Source organism: Lissotriton vulgaris, chromosome 6 (genome assembly GCF_964263255.1).
Source record: "Lissotriton vulgaris chromosome 6, aLisVul1.2, whole genome shotgun sequence".
Lineage (NCBI taxonomy): Eukaryota > Metazoa > Chordata > Amphibia > Caudata > Salamandridae > Lissotriton > Lissotriton vulgaris.
The window spans coordinates 397,598,149-397,621,111 of NC_141694.1; the positions used below are offsets into that span (position 1 = coordinate 397,598,149).

At 43.3% G+C, this 22,963-nt stretch overlaps 1 protein-coding gene across 1 annotated transcript in view; it reads right to left on the minus strand.

Annotated features, from left to right (window-relative positions):
• CSMD1 (CUB and Sushi multiple domains 1) overlaps window positions 1-22,963 on the minus strand; it is a 3,932,590-nt gene that overhangs the window by 1,893,596 nt on the left and 2,016,031 nt on the right. The window contains exon 13 of the mRNA XM_086925641.1: window positions 20,434-20,616. Coding sequence (XP_086781767.1) covers window positions 20,434-20,616 — 183 coding nt within the window. The remainder of the gene's footprint in view (window positions 1-20,433; window positions 20,617-22,963) is intronic.

The window sequence follows — 22,963 nt, forward strand, 5'->3', positions numbered from 1 at the left end:
ATCTGTATCGGCAGCACTACAAACACTACATTGGCTGCCTATACATAAGATAATTTAATTTAAAATCCTCCTAATCACTTTAATCCCTTAAGTGCTGATGACGGAACCGCTCCGTCATCAGCTAGGGGTGAGCTGTGCTGATGACGGAGCGGTTCCGTCATGGCCCGCTCGGCGCGCCTGCGTGGCGCGAATTTCGCGCCTGCGCTGACGTTCTATTGAGCGGGGCGGGCCATGACGGAACCGCTCCGTCACAAGCTGGTGACGGAGCGGTTCCGTCACCAGCATGCGGCCGCCGCCCGGCCGCCCCGCCCCCTTAGCGCTGCGGCGGAATAGCCGCCACGGTGAAGGGGTTAAGAGCAGCAGCAAAAATTGGTCCAGTGTATCTTTCAACCAGATTTTTCCCATATGTTACAGCTAGGACCCTCAGATCTTCCACGGCAAACCTCCTTAAGCCTCCCTACTTTAGGCTTAAATCCAAGGGAGGGAAATCAGTATCCTCTAATGGAATCTCATGCCAGCTCAACTGAGGTTCATGGAAACAGAAAATCGGTTTAGGAAGGCACTAAAGACTTGGATCTGCGGAGCATCGGATGCCTTTTGCCGATCACTCATATAGTGACTTCCTACTCTCCACTTAGTTTGATCCTCAACCTCTACGCGCCAGGATTCTCCTTCCGGAGAAACAGTTGCGCTTTACAAGTACCCAATTCAATTCAATTCTGTTCAATGTGTAATGTTCCAAACAAACATTGCGCTTGAAGAGGCTGTCAATATCAAGCCCAGGATTCATTTTCAAATCAAATAAGTACAAAGGGAAGCAAAGCCAAGCAAACAAATACCAAATATGACCAATAAAATCTTGATCTACTGGTCATTATTGAAAGACTAAGGGCCAATTTACAAGGAATTCGCGTAAGGCAGTGCCAAAAGTCATTTTGTTGCACTGCTCTACGCCGGTTCAAAAGGGCAGGAATGCACCGTATTTACAAGATACTGTGCATTCTTGTCCTTTCAGCCAATGCACAATTATCAGCCGTGCATCAACTCAGGCACCCTTGCACCATGGTGCAAGTGTGTGTGTTGTTGGCAGGATTGTTTTTGTGCAGGACGGTCTATTTATGAATTAATCCCTTCGGAAAAACGGAGTGACTCAAAACTGTTGCTGTTTCCTCAATTTTTCACTACTGTCATTCTGATAGTTATCTATTGACTGTGCTTCATCTGCAATCTGAAATGGCTGATCAGGAATTGGAGCAAAATCTTAATTTGGCATGCCCCCACCTTCTGTTCGTGTTTGAGAGAAATTACCGCATGTTTAGAAATCAACATATTTTAGCACATTGGCAATGCAATTTAGAACGTATGTAACATTAATAAAATGCATACTTGGAAATGACTTATAAAATGTGTTAATATCTTTTAGTGGAATAAGCAAATAAAATCAAAGCATAATATAGAATGACAAACAAAGATGTGAGTGATGCTATTAGAAACGCATCACTGAAATTGCATGTATTTTAAAAATGTGCACCAATCAACTATTATTTAGCCTGTGCAGTGTCTAGGCCGAAGCTTCTTTTCGAACTTTTCTCACAGTAAAGTGTGCTGTGCAACAGCTTGACATTCATGTCATCTTAGAAACGAAATGTGTTGACTTTAGTATTGTTCATTAGGGGCCCGATGTAGGTAAAATTGATTTACCGATTTTCAATTACCGAATTTTACCGATTCGGTAATTGAAAATCTGTAAATCAATGTGGTGGACATGTAGGTATTCCAGATGTGTAAATACCGAATCTGTCACATTCGGTATTTACCGATTCTGTAAATACAGAATCGGTATTTACCATTGATTCCTATGGGCTTCAAAGCCCATAGGAATCAATGGGAAATACCGATTCTGTATTTACAGAATCGGTAAATACCGAATTTTGCAAGGGTGCAGGGGGTGTCACTTTGACACCCTCTGGCACCCCACAAATAGGCATGTGCGCCATGTGGCACACAGACATGCCCTAAGGGCATGTCTGTCTGTCACATGGCTAGGTGTGCATGCACACATGTGCATGCACACCTGAAATCGGTATTTTACCACACAATAGGATTGTGTGGTAAAATACCGATTTTGTAGGGCCTTTGGGACTCAGAAGAGTCCCACCTACATCTGAGATTTACCGAATCGGTAAAAATACCGATTCGGTATTTTACAGAATCGGTAACTTTACCGAATCGGTAAAGTTACCGATTCTGTAAAATTGTGCCCCTACATGCCAAATCATGTATACCGGTTGGTTATGGCCGAAAATACCGATTTTCGGCCGTTACCGACCGACCTACATCTGGCCCCTAGTTCCTCTCACCTCATGTTATATCAATTCGATTAAGAATAATACACGTATTGAAACTGAATAGAATAAATGGTGATGTAGACTTTTAATGTTGCTAAAATATTAACTCAATTTATGTTTTCACATTTGCTGACTATCCTTTATTTCTGTGTTGAAGCTCACAATGCTTCTTACGTTTAGGTAGGAGGGAACCTTTGCTCATGTAACAATTGTACCAATGGACTGTATCAATTCAGATGACGAGTGTGCAGGCTGTGGGAATCGGAAGAAGATGCATTGCATGGCTTACAACACCATGTTACAAACAGTTCTGATTGAACATCAAGATTAGGTGTCAATACAAACAAATACATGTCTTGAAATGTTATAAGAACACGTGTTCATAGCTAGCTAGAACCACCCCACCTATACTTTCCCTAAAATGTCCAGTAGTCTTGCTGCTGGATCTTCCCTTGCCCGTGACTCTTCTTCCTCAAGAGTTGATCTCGCTTAGAACTTTGAGGTGACATCTTTTATCATTTTAGTGATGGATGCTATTGCACAGATTATTACTCTGAAAGTTGCTACTGCATCTTTAGAGGACTCAGCTGAGTTTCCAGAACTACTTTCCAAGAGGAGCTCGTATTTCTATACATTGCTAATTCCAGGAGAACTCTTTATGGGTTATTATTTAGAATAGGTCCTTTAGTTAGCTTATTGAGTTTCTTTATGGAGCACGTCTTGATTGCTGATTTCTAACCTTCTTTTATATTTCTGTATTTTTCTATGTTGAATAAAGATACTTAAAATGCTATCCATGTAGATAAATAAAGCCTTTAAAACTAAACCTAACCTCTCATCATTCACTCAATGTAATCCTAAATGTCCATATTATTTGACAACCTTACCTTGTAGATGGCTCTAATTCTCAACAGGGTGCAAAAGGTCCATTCGAGCTCCCCAGTGCCAGGAGGATTCTACATGGTGCTATTTGTAACTGTGTGTATCTTAAGATCTGAACCATCGAGGAGAATACTTTTGGGCTCCAGTACATCTTTCTCATCATCTAGTGTACTCTCTCTTGCAATTTAGTCCAGAATGTTCTGGATCTGTGTCTAATCCTCACATTGGTTTAAATCTTTTGGTCACTCTTTCTCTCAGGAGCTGAGGGGAATTAAAGCCTCTCTCTTTGTGAAAAGGAAAAGGGAATTGGGACTGGCTCTGTTGGAGAGTGTGAAAGTGTTGGACTTGGCCTCCTTGGCATTGATTTCCTCCAACTTTTTGCTTTCCACCCTCCTGCTTTTGCTGATTTCATTTTGGTTAGATTTAAGCCTTTGCATAATTTACTGCTACTGACCAGTGCTAACGTGCTTGTGCTCTCTCCTTCAAACCAGGTAAAATTGTCTTGCACAAAATTAGCACATATAATTTACTTATACACCTCTAGTAAAGTGATACTATATGTATCTACAGCTCATAAGTTAAATGCTACTAGTGGGCCTCCAGCACTAACCCTGCCACCAACTTCAGTAGCCCTTTAAACATGTATCAGGCCTTATGTTCCAGTCTGTGCTTGCAATTTAATCTTCCATTTTGATCTGGCAAAATTAACCGGTAGCTTGTTTCCTTCCCAGTATAAGAATTGGCTTGGTAGTTTGGTTTGCCCTGTTCCCATCATACACTGGGAAAGGAACAGACTAATTTGCATGTAGCCAGGTTCTGAGCTGGGATGGTGCAGTGAGCTAAAAAACGGTGATGGATCAAGCCCTGATCTTTGGACTGGGTAAGAGTGGTCTGCTTAATTCAGACACTCTGTTCATCACCACCCCCTTTTCAGAATCATTTTGTCCACCATAAGCGTGGAAGGGTATACTCAGATGTGAGCCCCTTGCTCACTGCACCATCAGGATTCAAGCAAGCCGGGCCGACGACGGCTGAAATGCCAGAAACCGGTCCCCGGTAGCTTGTTTCCTTCCCAGTATAAGAATTGGCTTGGTAGTTTGGTTTGCCCTGTTCCCATCATGCACTGGGACAGGAACAGACTAATTTGCATGTAGCCAGGTTCTGAGCTGGGATGGTGCAGTGAGCTAAAAAACGGTGATAGATCAAGCCCTGATCTTTGGACTGGGTAAGAGTGGTCTGCTTAATTCAGACACTCTGTTCATCACCACCCCCTTTTCTGAATCATTTTGTCCACCATAAGCGTGGAAGGGTATACTCAGATGTGAGTCCCTTGCTCATTGCACCATCAGGATTCAAGCAAGCCGGGCCGACGACGGCTGAAATGCCAGAAACCGGTCCCCAGTAGCTTGTTTCTATCCTAGTATAAGAATTGGCTTGGTAGTTTGGTTTGCCCTGTTCCCATCATGCACTGGGACAGGAACAGACTAATTTGCATGTAGCCAGGTTCTGAGCTGGGATGGTGCAGTGAGCTAAAAAACGGTGATGGATCAAGCCCTGATCTTTGGACTGGGTAAGAGTGGCCTGCTTAATTCAGACACTCTGTTCATCACCACCCCCTTTTCTGAATCATTTTGTCCACCATAAGCGTGGAAGGGTATACTCAGATGTGAGTCCCTTGCTCATTGCACCATCAGGATTCAAGCAAGCCGGGCCGACAACGGCTGAAATGCCAGAAACCGGTCCCCGGTAGCTTGTTTCCTTCCCAGTATAAGAATTGGCTTGGTAGTTTGGTTTGCCCTGTTCCCATCATGCACTGGGACAGGAACAGACTAATTTGCATGTAGCCAGGTTCTGAGCTGGGATGGTGCAGTGAGCTAAAAAACGGTGATGGATCAAGCCCTGATCTTTGGACTGGGTAAGAGTGGTCTGCTTAATTCAGACACTCTGTTCATCACCACCCCCTTTTCTGAATCATTTTGTCCACCATAAGCGTGGAAGTGTATACTCAGATGTGAGTCCCTTGCTCATTGCACCATCAGGATTCAAGCAAGCCGGGCCGACGACGGCTGAAATGCCAGAAACCGGTCCCGGTAGCTTGTTTCCTTCCCAGTATAAGAATTGGCTTGGTAGTTTCGTTTGCCCTGTTCCCATCATGCACTGGGACAGGAACAGACTAATTTGCATGTAGCCAGGTTCGGAGCTGGGATGGTGCAGTGAGCTAAAAAACGGTGATGGATCAAGCCCTGATCTTTGGACTGGGTAAGAGTGGTATGCTTAATTCAGACACTCTGTTCATCACCACCCCCTTTTCTGAATCAACTTTCAATTGGGAGCAGGTAGGATGGTAAAATTTGGTGTCTGCGTCACAGCTTTGTCACTCCTCAGAACTGTCCCTGCACAACGTGGCATCTCACAACACTTTGCAACCAGGATTTAAGGTACTTTATTCAGTAGACCTAACTGAGTCCCTGTATCCAGCCTGAACTTGTGACTTTGTCCTGGTCTGGAGTGACCAGATAACCACAGTTGGCACTTTGCTCTTGTAGGCACCATTTTCACTTAAGTCTTTAAAAGTGCATATCTCTGGTTCTAATGATTGGATTTTTGTTGTTTTGTTCTCAAATAACATATTAAATGTTACTCAACTAATGTGGGAGTTTTTTTGTTTTGTGCTTTCACTTTATTCTTGTTTGAAGAGCTGCATAAATACTTTACATACTGCCTGTAAGTTAAACCTGACTGCTTTGTGCCAAGCTACCAGAGGATTAAGCACACGTTAATCTGGAGTTTACTTGTGTTTCAGCCTGACAGAGATTGGAGTTGCTGCTTGAGTAAGGTTTCACCTCCTAATCCATTAACCCAGTTTTCTACAGAGAGGATTCCAGCCAATGTACTGCCCACGTTCTTCTCTAATGATGTTACTACCTTTTAACCGTGCATTACTGTCTTAATCACAAATTAGAACGCCTACTAAGATGGTAGACAGAGAAGTAGGTGTTAGACCTCAAAGCCATAGGGTGTTCTTCCCTGACTTTTTGCCTGCCACTTTCCATTTTTCTGACATAATTTTTGTTGGCTTTAGCACCTTTCTACTGCTAACCAGGGTCAATGTGCTGGAGCTCTCTCCCCTAAACATTGTAATATTTGCTTATAACAAATTGGCAAATTTAATTTACTTATATTTCCCTAGTAAAGTGCAAGGCTTGTTAATTAAATTCTACTAAAAGCCCTGCAGCACTCATTGTGACACCCAATTTATTAGCCCTCTAACCATGGCCACTTTGACCTTGCAAGATAAATCTCTGCCAGGCCCAAACCTTCCCTTTTTATACATATAAGTCGCCTCTAAGGTAGCCTGGGTATGAACGACAGGCCAAGGTGCAATTAATTTTAAAGGCAGGACATGTACTTTTAAGTTTTACCAGTCTTGATAGTGAGAAACTACAAAATTCGTATTTCACAACTGCAAGGCCTATTGCTACCATAGGATAATATTGGGACCACCCTATTACGTCTTCTAAGTGTAATTCCCAATTGTGAAGAAATTGACGTTTCAAGTTTGATGTCACTGGACCCACAATTTAAAACAACAACTTAATGTGAAGTTGGATTTCAAGTTACAGTTTAGCATAGTTGCCATTTACTCACGTAACCTTTTTGTGCCTGCTGCCTTCTATGTTCAGTCTGGGTTGAGTGACAGCTGGGCGTTGTGTATTCCCTCTAGACAACCACACACAAAAGGAGCTGAGGTGTGTCTTGATTGGCCTTCCTGGGAGATAGGAGCGAGGGGCTCTGCAGAGCCTCACACTTTTACCGGAAAAGAGTATGTCCTGCCCACACACAAAGGGCTGCATACTCCCCGGTGGTGAGGCTGGAGCCAGGGCAGGAGAGTAGGACTTCTGTGCACTTCAAAGCTTTCTTTGAATTGTTCCCCACTTCTGTTAGACCTGGCACCTTGGCGTGAGTCTCCCTTCCACTTTTTGCTGATGTGCCTCCGATGTTTTGCTGGTTTTCCGATACTCAGGGCACTGCGCCACGGCTGATCCGTGCCGCAGTGCAAGTGCTCCCTACTGTAAATTGTACATACGATTGGTATCCATGATTGGTGCATTGGATTTACTGTTAGTCCCTAGTAAAGCGCACGAGAGAGTGCCGGGGCTTGTAGATGCCAATACTGCTGGTGGGCCTGCAGCGCTGGTTGCGCCACCCACCGAAGCAGCCGTAAAGATGTGTCTGGGAACTGCGACCGCAGAACCCGCGTGCGGTCTCGTACTGTCACGCTAGCTGGGCAAGTGTCCCCACTTGCCAGCACCGACCCTTCCCTTGACTACATATTAGTCACCCCTATGGTAGGCCTACGGGCCGGGTGCGTTGTAGGTGCAAGGTAGGACAAGCCCTGATGTGCGAGGCATGTCCTAGTAGTGACTTACAACGAAGACCGTATTTCACTACTGAAGGCTACCTGCTCCATTAGGCCAGACTGGGCTGCGAGGGTTATGACACCCTATAATCCCCGCAGGCTCAAGGAGCATGGTAGTGAGTCATGTTTAGTATGCCTGAACTCAGGATAAGGAGATATTTCTTGTAGTCAAGTTTATTTCAGTACCCTGGGTTTGCAAATGCTACTTTTAGAAAGTTAGCATTTGCTTGCTTAACCATTTCAGCCGCCTCTGCTGGTGTGTATCTGACTGTCTGGGATGTGTGAGTGACAGGGCTGGAGGGATGACAGGTGGTGAATGCGCAGATTACACCTTAGTGGGAGGTAGGAGTGCCTCTTGACTCGAGCTGTCACTGTGCTCGACCTCCACAATGCTGGCTCCACCCTCCTGGGGAGCGGCGGATGACTCTGCCGGCACCTGGCCCAGGAAGGGCGAAGCTCCCATCAACAAGGTACTCTGGCCACTCCTGTCCGGACAATGCTGGCTCCACCTCCTGTGGGGCGTCTGATGCGCCTGCCCCTCACACTGAAAGCAGAAGCCGGAGTACACCCGCGGGGGTACTCCAGAACTGAAAGTGGCTATGCAAAGGCCCCCCTGGCCTGCGAGAACAAAAGAATTGGCCTATAAAAGACGGAGCCCTGCTCCTTGAAAATTAGATCCGGTTTGGGCCACAGAAAGACTCTGCCCTACGAGAAGGACCGTGAGAGACAAGGAAGGGTGCTGACTCTTGCCTGTGTCTGGTGCCTTGCTGCTGAAGGAGAGGAAGACAATAAGACTACGAAAAGACTATTGTGCTACTTGTGCCAAACTCTGCAAAGAGATCTCCAAGGGCTTGCAACTGAACTTGCCCCCTGACCAGCATCCCAGGACCAGTGGACGCTACCCCCTTGGAAAGCGACTGCGGGTGCTGACCATCGCCGCAGCACTGACGGAGGAATCTCCTCTAAGGCATCAACATCCTCCCGACCACCGTGACCGGGGCCCAAAGCAACAGCAGAAGCAAAGTGAGGACCAGCCGCCGCTGGCCCGAACACCGTGACCGCAACTGCACCGGGAGCCCGAGAGCAAAGCAAAGGAGGACCCGTCCGGTCCGAGCTACCGAGGTGACTGCATAGCGAGCAGTCACTCACTGCAAGGACGGACAGTTGCCCTACGAGAATCCGCAAGGTCGGTAAGCCTGCCCGACAGCCCAGCTGTGAGCCCACAGCTGCACCGACATTTGGCTGGGTACGTCCTGCACTTGGGGACCGTACTGCCACTTGTCACAACCGCACAGCCGCCGCCTCCAGGGTCGGAGCGGACGACGAGGAAAGGACCCTGCCGCCACAGAACACCGCTGCCCCGGACGACCAGTGACCTGCTCGGCCGAAGAGCCGCAACGATCAGCGACCCCGGGAAGGCAACGCGACGTGGGACAGATCCCTTGGAAGCCGCCGGCTCCACAAGAACTTTGAATAACCCCGGCCTACGGGCCTCAAGAGAACTGCCATAAGAACTGTGGTAACCCGAATTACGTAACTTGCAACCGCCTTCATAAAGTTATTGACTGTATTCACAAGCCTGCTTAAAATCTATATAAAGATATATATTTTTACAAGAATACAGTCTGGTCTCGTTGTGTGGTGGGTTGGTTGTAAAGGTGTACTGTTGCAAGTGTTTAACCCTATGTGCCCCAAAGATTAGCCTACGACTGCTTAAGCCACACTACCTAGAGGGTAAGCAGAGGTTGTCTGGAAGGTAACCCTCAGCCCTGACGAGGAAGAGAGAGTCCCTGCTTGTCGCTAGTGTTGCACTGCGCCAACTAGAGCCTCCCCCTTCCTACAACTTCAATGGCACACCCCTGGGTAAACCGGGTATAAGTACTGGACCCCTGAAACAGGATTTCAGTTCAAATCTTGACCTGTGAAGAGTCTGCCAGGAAGATGAAATGCTGTGTTGCTGGAAGGACTCACACTGGTGCTAACCCATCCTGGACCCTTGGAAGTGAGGCCTGAAGTGCTTCTACAACCAGAACGCATGCATCCTCAAAGGAACTGGCACATCATCACCTTTGCGTGGGTCCAAACCCGCTAATCCTTGCCTTTGTATGTATTGGAACTGGCGCATCCTGTTAAAGCATGGAACTGAGTCAGTGCATCGCACTCAGAACTGCACATCACCGTCATTGCGTGGGTAATTTTCAACAAATCGTTTCAGCTGTGCCTCGCATCTTCTTTGACTTCGACATCGACGCAAGACCTGATCAAGGTACTTTGGTTCAGCAAAATCAAGTGGGTCCCTGTATCTGAACCATGGCCCATCGTGGTATGCCTGAACATTTGACTTTGTCCCGGTCCAGTGCAACCATATATCCTATTTAGGCAATGTTAGACTTCACATACTTGGTGTGGTTTCTCCTGACTTTTGCCTCTACTTCCTGCAGTTTTTCATGCTGTACTGGATTTTGTTTTTGCTTGCTTAGATGCTTTGGGCACTTTGCCACAGCTCATCAGTGTCAAAGTTCAAGATTACCCTGTGTATATTGTTATTACAACTAGTCCTCCCTGGTTGGCATATTTGATTTTCTGGTAAGTCCCTAGTAAAGTCCACTGAGTGTACATGGGCCTATAAATAAAATGATACTAGTGGGGCTGCAGCGCTGATTGTGCCACCCACATGAGTAGCCCTGAAAAGCTATTTCAGACCTGCCACTGCAGTGTCTGTGCACAGTTTTAAAGTGCCATGTTGACCTGGCATGTGCACCCACTTGCCAGGCCCTAATCTTCCCTTTTCAAACTTGTAAGGCACCCCTATGGTAGGCCCACGGTACCCCCTGGGCAGGCTCCAGTGTGTGTGAAAGGTAGGACATGTACAAGTGTCTGTGAAATACTGCCAATTTATGTTTTTTTCACTATAGAAAGACTACCTGTCCCATAGAATAGAATGGGGGATACTCCGTAACATCTTACATTGCCTTTTAAGTTAAGCCTGGCTGCTCCATGCCAAGCTACCGGAGAGTGAGCACAGGATAATTTAGAGCAGCGGTCTTCAAAATGTGGGGCACCTAACACACATCTCAGATCTGGACTAAAATAGAATAACAGCAATAGGGATACGAATACAAAGTGTCCGGGCAGAACAATAATACCCCTTAACCTGCCACCAGTTTTCCGTGATGTGTCTGCTTGACATATTCTCTGTTTATAAGGGACATATTATTAAATGTGAGCCAATAACATTTTAGGTTGACTACATAAATGTTAGGTTTTTATGGAGTGCAAACCCTGAACCGATTATTTTCAATGTGCTCTCATATTGTTTGCCTAAGTGAAGTAAAGCATGTGCTGTGGATTACACATGTTGGTTATGAGGGAAAGCAGGGATTTGAGCCTTGGTTTATTAGTTTCAAATTGTGCAATTCTGCCACTGCAGGGATACTTCTTTCTTCTGCTTAGCATCAAAGATCAGTGATTTGTGTAAAAATAAACCTAGTGGATGGGAATTAGCTGTGTAGGAGTCTCAGCTGCGTTCCTCTTGCTGCTGCAAATACATTTCTTATAGGGGTGGAGAACACACCATCTGACTTTAGTCTGCTTCTATCTCACCTCATGAAGTGTAAAGCCATCTGCAAGAATGAACTCATTTGTCACACTAATTAGGAGCTCCTGCAGTAAATGGAAAACTACTTTACTTTTTTAATGTAATCATGTCCCTTGCCTGCCTTTGCTGTCTGGCTGTACTTTTCTGCTTGCAGATGTCCAGCGTTGCAGAATACTGTTTGGAACAAATTTGATGCTTACAACACAGTCGTGTTTAGGGCATTCCCACAGGGACATTACGTCTAGAACTAACCAACATGAAGGATAAATATGGTGCCTGACATTAATGAAAGCAGACTGTCCCCTATTTAATGATGCATTTTTAACTGTGTCTGGAACTCATTTCAGCGCAGTTTACCAGAAATTCTATAATATTGTGTTTTGTATAGTGCTTCATACCATACTTCTGCTGTTTCTCGGTACTGCTAATAACAAAACATAATATTACTCAATTTAATTGCACTCAATTTACCGACCTCGGCGAAATGGAAGCATGAGTTGGCTTGCCAGGTTTTGAACTTGTGATCTGCGGAACACAGCTAGCGTAGAAAAAAGTTTGGAAAGAGATATAGAAATATCAATACAATACAATATCATGTCAGCTCTGATTCTTGAGAAGTTTTAGTTTCTAATTCTGTCCTCCTTCCTGTTTCCTAACAGGACATTTTTGGGAACTGCAAAGGGTTAAAAAGAAAAACGTTCTAGCCAGCGCTGCAGCTAAGCAATTGCACGTTATGCATTAATATAGAACTTTGGCATTTTGTACCATAGGTCTAATGTAAATTTGATATGGATTGTTTCCTGCTGTCAAAAGATGCAAGGGTGCACTAGTGAAAAAACAAAACAGATGGGGAGAAAAAGCTGCGAAAATAAGACAGTATAATGCATCTTAATTAGACTTTGGGTTCTCCTGCATCACTGTTACCAGAGAAATTAGGCCACAGTGTGTAGTTTGTGGGCTGACTTTGGCTGCTAACAGCACACCACAGATCGCCATCAAATCTTTGACATGTTAGAAGATATCCACACACTACTCATAGCCTGCATGACATCAAGTTTGCTTTTTGTTAGGCACAGGGTGAAGCAACTGACTTATCGAAGGAAGCCAGTTTAATTACATATGCCCAGTATTGCCATGAAACAGTATTATAAGAAGATTTCTATATTTTGGAATCCATTCAAGGTGCAGGCAACAGCATGTGACTTTTTTGACAATCTTTACAACTTCCTGATCTTCAATAGCCTAAATTGGGAAAACTGAGTTGGAATTCGCACAAATGGTGCTCCTTCTATGTGTTGTACAAGGGAGGGAGTGGAGTGGTGTGGCTCACCAGTTAGAGGCAGCAGACCCGGGAGCAGAAGTCGGCCGGGACCAGGGTTCAATTCCCGACGCGGCAGGATCGTGGACTTCGGTCAGCGGACTCGATAATTCTCGCTTCGGTGCCTACTCTAATCTGGGGTCTCACTCGGCAACTCTGGGCATTAGCTTGCCTAATCTCCACAACGGCCCCCCCCTACGCCGGGGATACCTGGCTCCACCCTGGGGACTCCAAGCAGGGACCATCCCACAGGGAAAGCCAGGACGGGTTCCCCAGCGTTGCACAGCGCCAGGAAACCTCCGGGTAGCAGTGCGCTTTACAAGTGCAAACATAATAATAATAAAGGGAAGGTTTAAAAGTCAAAGTGTTGAAGGTGGCTCCACATATTATGTGAATCCATTGTGTGATACACTGAGAAGCACTCCTTGCTGTCTTAAGCATGAACAGTGAACTTGAGAATGTGAGAATTGAGCTGTAAAACTTATGGTCATTAAGACTCATCACACAGGAGCTCATCTGTTTGCAATTTTATGTGAAGAAATGGGATCAGAAAATGATGTTTTGCTGTTTCACACAGACATCTGGTAGTCATCTCATGGGGAGGTGTGGATTTTAGAAATGAAGCATAGCCATTGGACCCCTGCAAAGCAGGGTACCTGATTAATCCCAATTGGCTGGTGCGTGCTGTTTGCCTAGTTTGCAGTCATCTTTTATGAATTAATTTCCATGAATTGTTCTTTGCAATGAACTGGAAATACTTCATTACAATGAATAAAAAATAGGCATGCAAAAAGTACCTGGAACTATGAAGAAGCCGGATTAAAGCTAGTCTAATCAAGCCATCCCAAAGTATGTCGGATGCTCTCAAAGAAACCAAATATGATCTTCAAGGTTTGGCTGACATAATAAAAAAATCATCTGACATCTCTCTGGTACAAATTATAAAATAATTTTCCAGAGGAAAGTGATAAACTGTAATGTAATCTAAAAATTATGAGGAAATAACAGCAAAGGTACACAGCGGGATGGTGATAAGCACCAGCCAAACCTGATAGAATCTAAATAGGGCCCCCACAAGGGGCCATATAAGAAGCATGCCAAGGTACTGAAATAAAGGAATATGCTAAAAAAATAGAATGAAAAGTGGACAATAAATAAAAAAGTTCCCTTGAACCATGAAGGAGCAAAGCCCATTGCAAGCATTTACAGTAAGTACACACTCATTTACAGGAGACATAAGAAACAAGAATCTATAGATTCTACAGGAGGATGCTATAGTTAAGGAAGAGAAGAAATTAAAGATGGGGTGAAGACGTCAAAATGACTTTTTTTCAGGGTGAAGATGGGGGGTTAATATAATTTACTTGTGTAGTAAACCTCCTTTTCTTTGTGGTGTCATGAGATTTTTCACCTTTTATGGACTTTTATGTTTCTGATATTATGACAGTACTGTGAAAATGCTGCAATGCATATGTTCTTTCTCCAAACTTGTTCTGTGAAACGGGTTACCTCCAACTAACCAGTAAGGTCAAGATAAGCATGAGCATGAAGTGGACAAGCGGTGTGCAAATTAAATATTATATTCATACTGCAGTAAGTGTACACTACACACAATTATGAATAAAGTCTATAAGTGCAGAGACCACCATTTGTTTCCTCACAAAGCTGCAGTTTACTTAACAATGAAGTGCCCAAGATAAGGGATAGTGATTTGCCAGATAGAAAGCCAAAGTTTATAGATGTAATGAGGCATTTCTAAGAGGATCCCGTAGGTTCACAATGCTAGGTATTTAATATATAAAATTGGAACATGCAAATATCAAAGGAACATATGTACCCTCAGTGAAAAGTTAGTGAAAGCTGTATGCCACTGTGTAGCCCAAGTTTAATGTCCAAGAACAGTCCCAATTGCAAATAAGTCCACTGATTTCAACTAAGCCTGCAAAAATGACAGAACCGTGCTTAGAAGTTAATCAGCACTTTTTGTCTATAGTCTATATCAATGGGGGAAAATATTTGGGATTAGAGCAGTTGAAAAGGAACTTTTAAAAGTGGACTTTGTGATTACTGTGAGGAAAGTGGAATTAAATGTACTTTGCCTGGCTTCCATTCTTCAGTAGCAGTAAACAGAGGTGAATATAGTCCTGTGAGGGATAATGCATCCACTTCCAAGAGCAGGAAAGTTACAATCGCGTAAACCCATCTTCTGCTTCCAGACTTGAGCTACTGGATATTTTTGAGATCCAATGAAAGTAACTAAGGGCCTGATTTAGATCTTGGGGTAAATGTCCCACCATCACTTTTTCAAGGGATTTACCACCCACCAACTTGGTGGTCCACCCGCTCTATTTAGATGTTGTGGGTGAATTGACTAAAAACTGCCTGAGTGCGGCAGACTCCTCCCGGAATCCTCACCTGCGTAGACATTGCCATAGGCAGAAGCGTCTGTCAGCGGTTGTCCAGCCATGTTTAACTGTTGCACTAATCATGATGTGACTTTCCATCAAGGCAACTGTGGTGGGAAACCTCCTACTGTGAGTTGGAGGAATGGAAGAAAATGATGTAAGAACTTACCTTATTAACTGTTTTCCGTTTCCATCCTAAACCTCATCATCCAGGTGCTTTCTTTGCTGCTCCAACTCCAGCACAATGCCAAACAACTGCGTGGTTGCCAGGATCTAAGTTAAGCAACGTTTACTGTTGTCTTACTATGAATTGTGTGTTGACAATTGCTGTAGCCTTGTGTATTTCTACATTGATCCTACATACAATTTTTTCTTATGTGCAAAATGCAGTTTTGCTCTTTTTCCTACTTATCAAGGTCAAGTGAGCACAACTGTATTTTCACTTAAAAAACAGTGTTGTTGTGGTGCTTGGGGTGTTGTGCTTGTGATGCATGTGGGTGGGTGTGTATGTTGTTTGCGTGGCATGCAATATGTAACTAAAAGGGGCATACACATCACCTGCATATGTTTTTGAGGCAAACATAACATATGTGTATTGACATTAAAACAAGTTGTACTTACCAGTCTCTACTCCACAAGCGCCCCACTCCTTCATGAATCAGTCAGCAGGACAATGTCAGCACAACGGGGACATCTAAATAAGCACGGTAGAATACTGACGGCCTCCTACAATGAAGCCAGCAAAGTCTCCACATATATAAATATGACAGGCAGGACTTCAAGTCGATGGGGTATTTGAAACTGGTGCCATGGGGGGGACAGGCAGTGCACTCGCAAAATCGAAATCAGTCCCTAAGTTTGAAGGTAAAACATAGAGGTAGCAAAGTACCTGACCCATAAAGAAACTTCTGCAACTACGACATCCAGCTTTGTGGTGCCAAAATAAACAACTTCAGAGGGTGCTCAGTGACAACGTATCATACTTTGAGGGACACTAGCTTACCTCTGCCTCAGACCTTGCCTCGCTGAAGGATTCTGGCTTACATTTTAGAGACAGAAGGTAAATACTTTGAATACGATGACCTGCTGGGTATACCGGACCCTGATCTAATGATGTCTGCCTGAAATCACAGCTAGGTACTGGTCTTTCAAACTGTTTTTTAATTGCACATTCCTTTTTCTTGCACTTTAAAAACAGGTCAAAAAAATCACATATCTGGTGCCCGCTTATTGAGATTTGATAATCTTGGGGTCTTTTTGTGCATTCAAATTCTCTCTGTTTTCTAAAGTGGTTTGGTAATTTTTGTTGTATTCTTTTTTGATTTTTAAATTATTGGTGCTGCATGAACTTAACATGCACACCTCTGGGGAGTGCCTGTTACTTGTGGTATAACTACCACAGGATGAGAAGACGTTTTTTAATTGCATAACAGACGTTTTTTAATTGCATAACAGAAAATCACTATTACTATCATCTAATACTTCTTATATAACAGATTAACTCGTTCAAAAAATGAGTGTATTACCATATCATATTTGAAACACACAAAAAGAGATGGGATGAATGCTTTCAATAATTCTAGCACTGACAATCACTCAGGGTAGCATTCCAAACAATTGTTCTTTTGCCCACAATGTCACCTCAGTTTGGACCCAGCCATATGCATCAGGCCCAGCACACCACACCTAAATTCTAAGGGCCTGGTTCACAGCAATACGTTACTCTTTGTACTAAGTGTATGTTTTTACTACTCTACTACAGACTGTAAACTTACCAAACAAGCATTTGCAATGCAATAGGTCTCGCATTAGGAAAGTTTGAGCTATTGGTATTGTAAACGACAATTGTTTTATTTTTGTGTTGGTTTTGAAAATAGCGAAGTTAATAGCTTTGTCATTAACAATGACAATAGGTTTTAACTTTCGCAAATGTGATACCTATAGCATTTGTAATGCAATATGTGTTGTATTTACGTGACTTAGATGTATTGATATTACAAATAACAATGGCTTTTAATATTTTCTTATTAATGCTTCAGTAAAAGTTATTGTAATTTATAATGGCAATAGCTTAAACTTTTGTAAATAACTTGTGAAGATTATGTTCAGTGTATTTTATTGTGACAAAAATCTAAGCACAGAAGTGAAATATTTACTTTTTTGTGACATTTGTAATAAAGCTTGAAACATTGAGAGAACCTATTTGAACCAGTTGTTGTTGAATGGTTGCACAGAGTGATGTTGTGGTGGCGCCGAGAGATGTTGTGGTGGCGACGAGTGATGCTGTGGCGTTTAGTGATGTTGTGGTGGCGACAAGTGATGCTGTGGCGTTTACTGATGCTGTGGTAGTGCAGAGAGATGTTGTGGTCCCCCTGAGTGATGCTGTGGTGGTGCTGAATGATGCCGTGGTGATGCGATAGACAGATAGATAGAGGGCGATAAACAGACAGAGTGAGGGCGATAGACAGACAGAGTAAGGGCGATAGACAGACAGAGTGAGGGCGATAGACAGACAGAGTGAGGGCGATAGACAGACAGAGTGAGGGCGATAGATAGACAGAGTGAGGGCGATAGACAGACAGATTGAGGGCGATAGACACACAATGTGAGGGCAACAGACAGACAGATAGAGGGTGATAGACAGATAGAGGGTGATAGATAGATAGAGGGCGATAGATAGAGGGCGATAGATAGATAGAAAAAATGTGTCACTGTCTGCATTTTACCCCCAAGCCCGTAATCTTAAAAAACGTGGGAAGTGCTATTTTAATGCAGGACTCCATTGTACTCTATATTTTGCCCCTTTTAGTTGTATAAAAGTCCACTTGTGACATCACTTCCTACCATGAAATAGCACCACAGCGATGTCACAGAACAGCCTATTAAATGGGAAGAGAAGTAAGGCATGCCATCAGTATACTAAATCATGTATATTTGTTAATATTGCCGCAAATAATGGTAAAAATAAAACTCAAATTTAAAAGACATCTTAGATATACACACATTAGGAAACTGGAAAAGAGATACCCTAGACAGCCTGGCATAGTTGCTCCGGAAGGGTAAGAGTAGCAGCAGATTGCTCCTGGTCACCAGCCTATATTATATCCCTGTAATCTCAATATTGTGAAGATAACACTCATTTTGGGGGAGTTTCACTTTAATAGACTGTAACATTCATATGGTGTATGATTAACTAAAACTGAAGCAAGGCTCGTGCTTCAGCGTTATATCCGGTATAAGTAATACAAGGTTTAAATAGTGCCACTTAACTTGGGCTCGGGTCCGATGGAATGAATGAGTGTTGCAGACTGCTAGGCGGGCGCATGGCCATGTCATGCAGTTCTTATTATGTGCTGGTCTATTTTCAGCCTCTGCTTTAAAAACGTACATCCAATTGCCGGTGGGAAGCACAGATCGGGTCTGATAAGCAAAGCAGGTGGATGCTAACGCTTACCATATCTCCCTTCAGATGAATCCGCGTTACAACCTCACTCTAACATTTCTTGAAAAATAAAGAGAGGTTATTTGACTGGCTGCAGAAAATTTTGGCCATGAAACTAACGTCAATACTTTCCTGTTTATCATGGCCACAGACGGTACCACTGGCTGAAACCTAAGCGTATCCTGATGATTTGATCTAGGCCAGCTGGGAAAATGTATGGCAATGTGTGGGCAGGAAGAGCAATGGGCTGCAAAGGCTCGTGGAGCGGAGCAGCTGGGGAGAGGTACTGGCATGGAGGGGTGCGGACAGAGACATGTGGGCAGAAACAGGGAAAGGGAGCTTTGCGGCCAGGGAACGGGAATGGGCTCAGAGAGCTGTGCACTGGGAGAAGGGCGGACAGATAACTGCGGGTTGGGAACAGGCTGGGAGAACTGCTGGCAGGAAGATGTGGTGCAGGTTTCGCCGTGAAATGGATCCAAAAAAACAAGGCACTTCCACACAGTCCCCAAGCGCAATTTTGGAAAGAGGGAGACCGAGACAGAAACGAGAAAAAAAAAGGTTATGGTTACCCTCTCACTATGAAAACCGATGAGAGAATAGAATCAGCGTGCACCGCCCTATCCTCTGTTGAAGAACAACCTAGGAAGATAAAGACGAAAAGAAGCAAGGGAAACACGGCACATCTCCCTAGCTCCTAATAAGCAGCCCAGGTACACTCAGCCCTGAAAGCAGCGTATCTTAATCCAAAACGACCCTAAAAGTAACACAGTGACGGGCTGCAGAGTGCGATCGGTAGACCCATAATCTGATTTGGGGGTGAAGGAGCATGCTCAGTGATATTTTTTTGTTCGCAGTCCTCAGAGTTGGCTCATTACCAAGATGCTGTTTATATGCGCATGCTCAGATGAGACATGAGACTGCCTGGGAAAGGTGGATGTAGCGAATACTGTGCAGCGTGTCCCACGCGCGAGGCACAATCGAAATAAGTTGAGCAGAGTGACTCTCAAGAAACACATTAAAAACAAGCAACTGGGAGGGACTATAGTAGATGTAAACCCGAAAGTACATTTGCCATGGACTTGGTCATACTTTCCTACCTTCCAATAAGAATGAGCATGCCTCCAGCGCTTCCAATGCCTCCGCGCTCCTCTTCACACCGGGTCTCCGAGGTGAAAACGAAACTTAAGAAGCACACGCGCGCGGTGAAAACAAAACTTAAGAAGCTCACGCACGCGGTGGAAACGAAACTTAAGAAGTTCACGTGTGTGACCAAATCCTAAAGCGCACGTCGTAATCCGACTCTCCCATGACTGCCATGCTGTTTCAATGCTGCGCGTGGCCAGCTCCTGTCTCCAATCCTTGTCGCCTGAAGTTGGCTGAACTGACTGCTATAGGTTTTCGCAGCGAGACCTAAAAAGTGCATGTTAGGCGTTTCCACTCCAAGAGTATCGCAATTGGCTTGCTCTTGTGTGGGTTGTTGACGTCCCCTCCATAACCCCTCCCTGGCCCTCCTTAAACCCCTCCTATCCCCACCCTACTCCCATCCCCTTTAGTGGTAAGACTTTTTCCACCCACTCCCCTATGTCCCTCCCACATTTACTACTAAAATCTATTCTATTTATTGAGACTCTGCTGTCTCAATGGAGAACTCAACACATGTCAATAAATATAGGCAAAACGTTCACTTTGTAGTATGTTTTGTAGTACTACAAACTTAATACAAAGTGCACTTTGTGAATCATGACTAAAATTCGCATATTTCCTGTATATCTAATTAGACACTGGTTAAGAAGACATCCACAAAACAACCATGTCAAGCTCTCTGAAATGTAGAAGGGAAAATAAACCGCTTACACCATAGCATGCATTTTGTAAAATGATTAATAGATAAACTAAAACTGTTTTCATCACAAGAAAGGATTAATGTTTGAGAGGCAATTACCCCAAAAGAGTGGTATATTTGGATTTTTACATGCACAGTGGCCACGAAATAAGTAAGGAAAATGTAATGTATTCTTACAGACGCAGTTGGGTTTATTTCCGGACCACTGATTATTTTGTTGGCAGGTTATCACTCTCTCTCCCACCAGCTCAAACGCAGACTGGCACTCGAAGGTAAGTGTGTCCCCATGCAGAAAACTGTTGCCGGTTCGCTTCCCATAAACAGGCGTTCCTGGGTCTCCACAGCCTCCTTTTGCAAGTTCTGTTTAGGAAAGAAACAACCGTCACGAAATATGCATTTGTACGATGACAATATGCTTAGGTCTTCAACACCTCACAAGTTGATTAAAACCTGTCAAGTCTTCACTGTCACAACATTTAATAAATATTCTACAGTGCAATAAATTAGCCAGAGTAACGGAATTTTACATTATTAATCTCTCAGTTATCTACTCTATGACCTTTTCTGGCAGACAGAAATCCGGAGAACTATGGGCAATTTTGATTTGGCTGCATATTTATGAAGCATTGAGAACTCTGCCAAAGCGCAATATTTAAGTCTGTAAAATTGTACATAGAAATTTAAACCAATATTTATACATATGTATATATATATATATATTGCTTTCTCTCCGTTCAACACCACTCACGCAGCATCACAGTCAATTCCAGACTGTTCTCCGAATAAGTCAGACCCAGTATAAGGTGCAGTGATTTTAATCCAGTTTACAAAATAAAACCCAGCAAGCCCGCATGACGCGTTTCGCCTCTAGCCAGAGGCTTGATCACATGATACATTGCTTGACATAGATGAGGGTATTTATGGAGCACAAAAAGGGGGCGGCACTGTATAATCCTGGCCTGCCTACAATTAACCCCTTGCTATTCATTTTCTTAATATAGCAGATGACGCTCAGTTGTAAAATAAAGGGCATAGTGCCCTAGTTTAGATAACATTTCTTGGTCGTGAAAATGTGCAAAATATATAAGTTGTGCAAAAGCGTGCAATTTATAAATTATCTCCATATATACAAAACGGTACATTATAAAATATATGGAAAAATGTATTATATATATATAAACATGCATAAAAAACATTTCATTATCATTGTAATATATACACTATCTACAATAAAAGACAAAGTGTCCATATGTTTTCTTCCATAAAATTGCTACCTAGCTACAAATATTATTTAGCAAGAAATTAAATGAACAAAGGCTATCGAGTTCTGTAAAACTTCAATAAAAGTTGTACAAAAAATGCACGACCAATAGATGAACTATATCTATATACAACCAAGAGGCACAATTTGATTTCAGAAAAAAGGGGGAAAAAAGATTTCTAATTGCATCTCATTGTAAAAAAGAAAATCTTCGCAACATTTCAACTCCAAATCAATACTAAACATTCCTCATCAATGGTTTCCCTAAACCATATGTGCAAAAAAGTGCAATTGTGTAATTAATAATTCTTTATGTTCTGTGTGTTTTAAAAAAATCATGGAAAAAAGGTAAATTGTGGGAGGAGGTTATTATGTATTCTTGTTTATCCTCACATCACTCACGATGTTATCATGCTAATTCCCATTGAAAGACAGTATTCATCATTCATAAAAACTCATTTTATCAAGGAGGTATGGACTGCACAATATCTAAAACAATCTTTTGGACTCAGGTATGTTATTGCTCCTTTGGGATATCTACAAACATGTGTATAAATCTTCACTTGCATTAACGCCCCGTGGGGCCTTGCTGTCAAGTTCTATTATATACCTGGTCTCCAATAATCGGAGCTGTGCATCTCTGTCTCCTCCTCTCTTAAGTGGCATGACACAGTCAATGGGATAGTATGTTAGGACAGAAGGGTCACTGTTGTGCAGACTTTCAAAGTGGCGGGCCACTGGGTATGTTTGGTCTTTCCCCACAATGGCCCTTATGTGCTGCAATACCCGCTTGTGCACCGGCAGGCGGGTGCTGCCTACATACCAGAGATCACATGGGCACTGTAGCACATACACTGCAAATTCAGTTCAGCAAGACATGCATTTTTTAATCAGTACGGGCTTGGTCTTAAAGGGCACCATGTATTGGGTTTTGTTACACCCATTCTTGCATGCCTTGCAGACAGTGCATTTTTTTAACCTTCCTCCGAGGGCACCCCGTGTGTGGGAAACCGGCCTTTCGAGGAAGTTGCTCAATAATTTATCTCCCATCGAAGTAGATTTTCTAAAAATGATGTTAGGTTTCTTCATTACATATTTCGCAATAACAGGATCCCCTGTTACTAGGTTCCAATTGTTATAGAAAATACGCTGAATCTCCTTATGCTGTCTGCTGTATGTAATGATGACCCTAGGTTTTATCGTGTTTTTTTTTGTTGCGAGAACACTAGGTTTCTCTTTAATTGCTAAAGCCTCTTGTCTAGTTATAGATGCTGAACGGTTAATGGCTTTTTGGATAGTCATGATAGAATAGCTCTTATTACAACAAATATTAGGAAAGTAAGCACTCACGGGTAACTTTGAGTCATATAGATATACTTTGCCTATATGCTATGTTAAGTTAGCATGAGCTTATTAGGAGTTTAAACGCCATTTTACCTTTCTGCT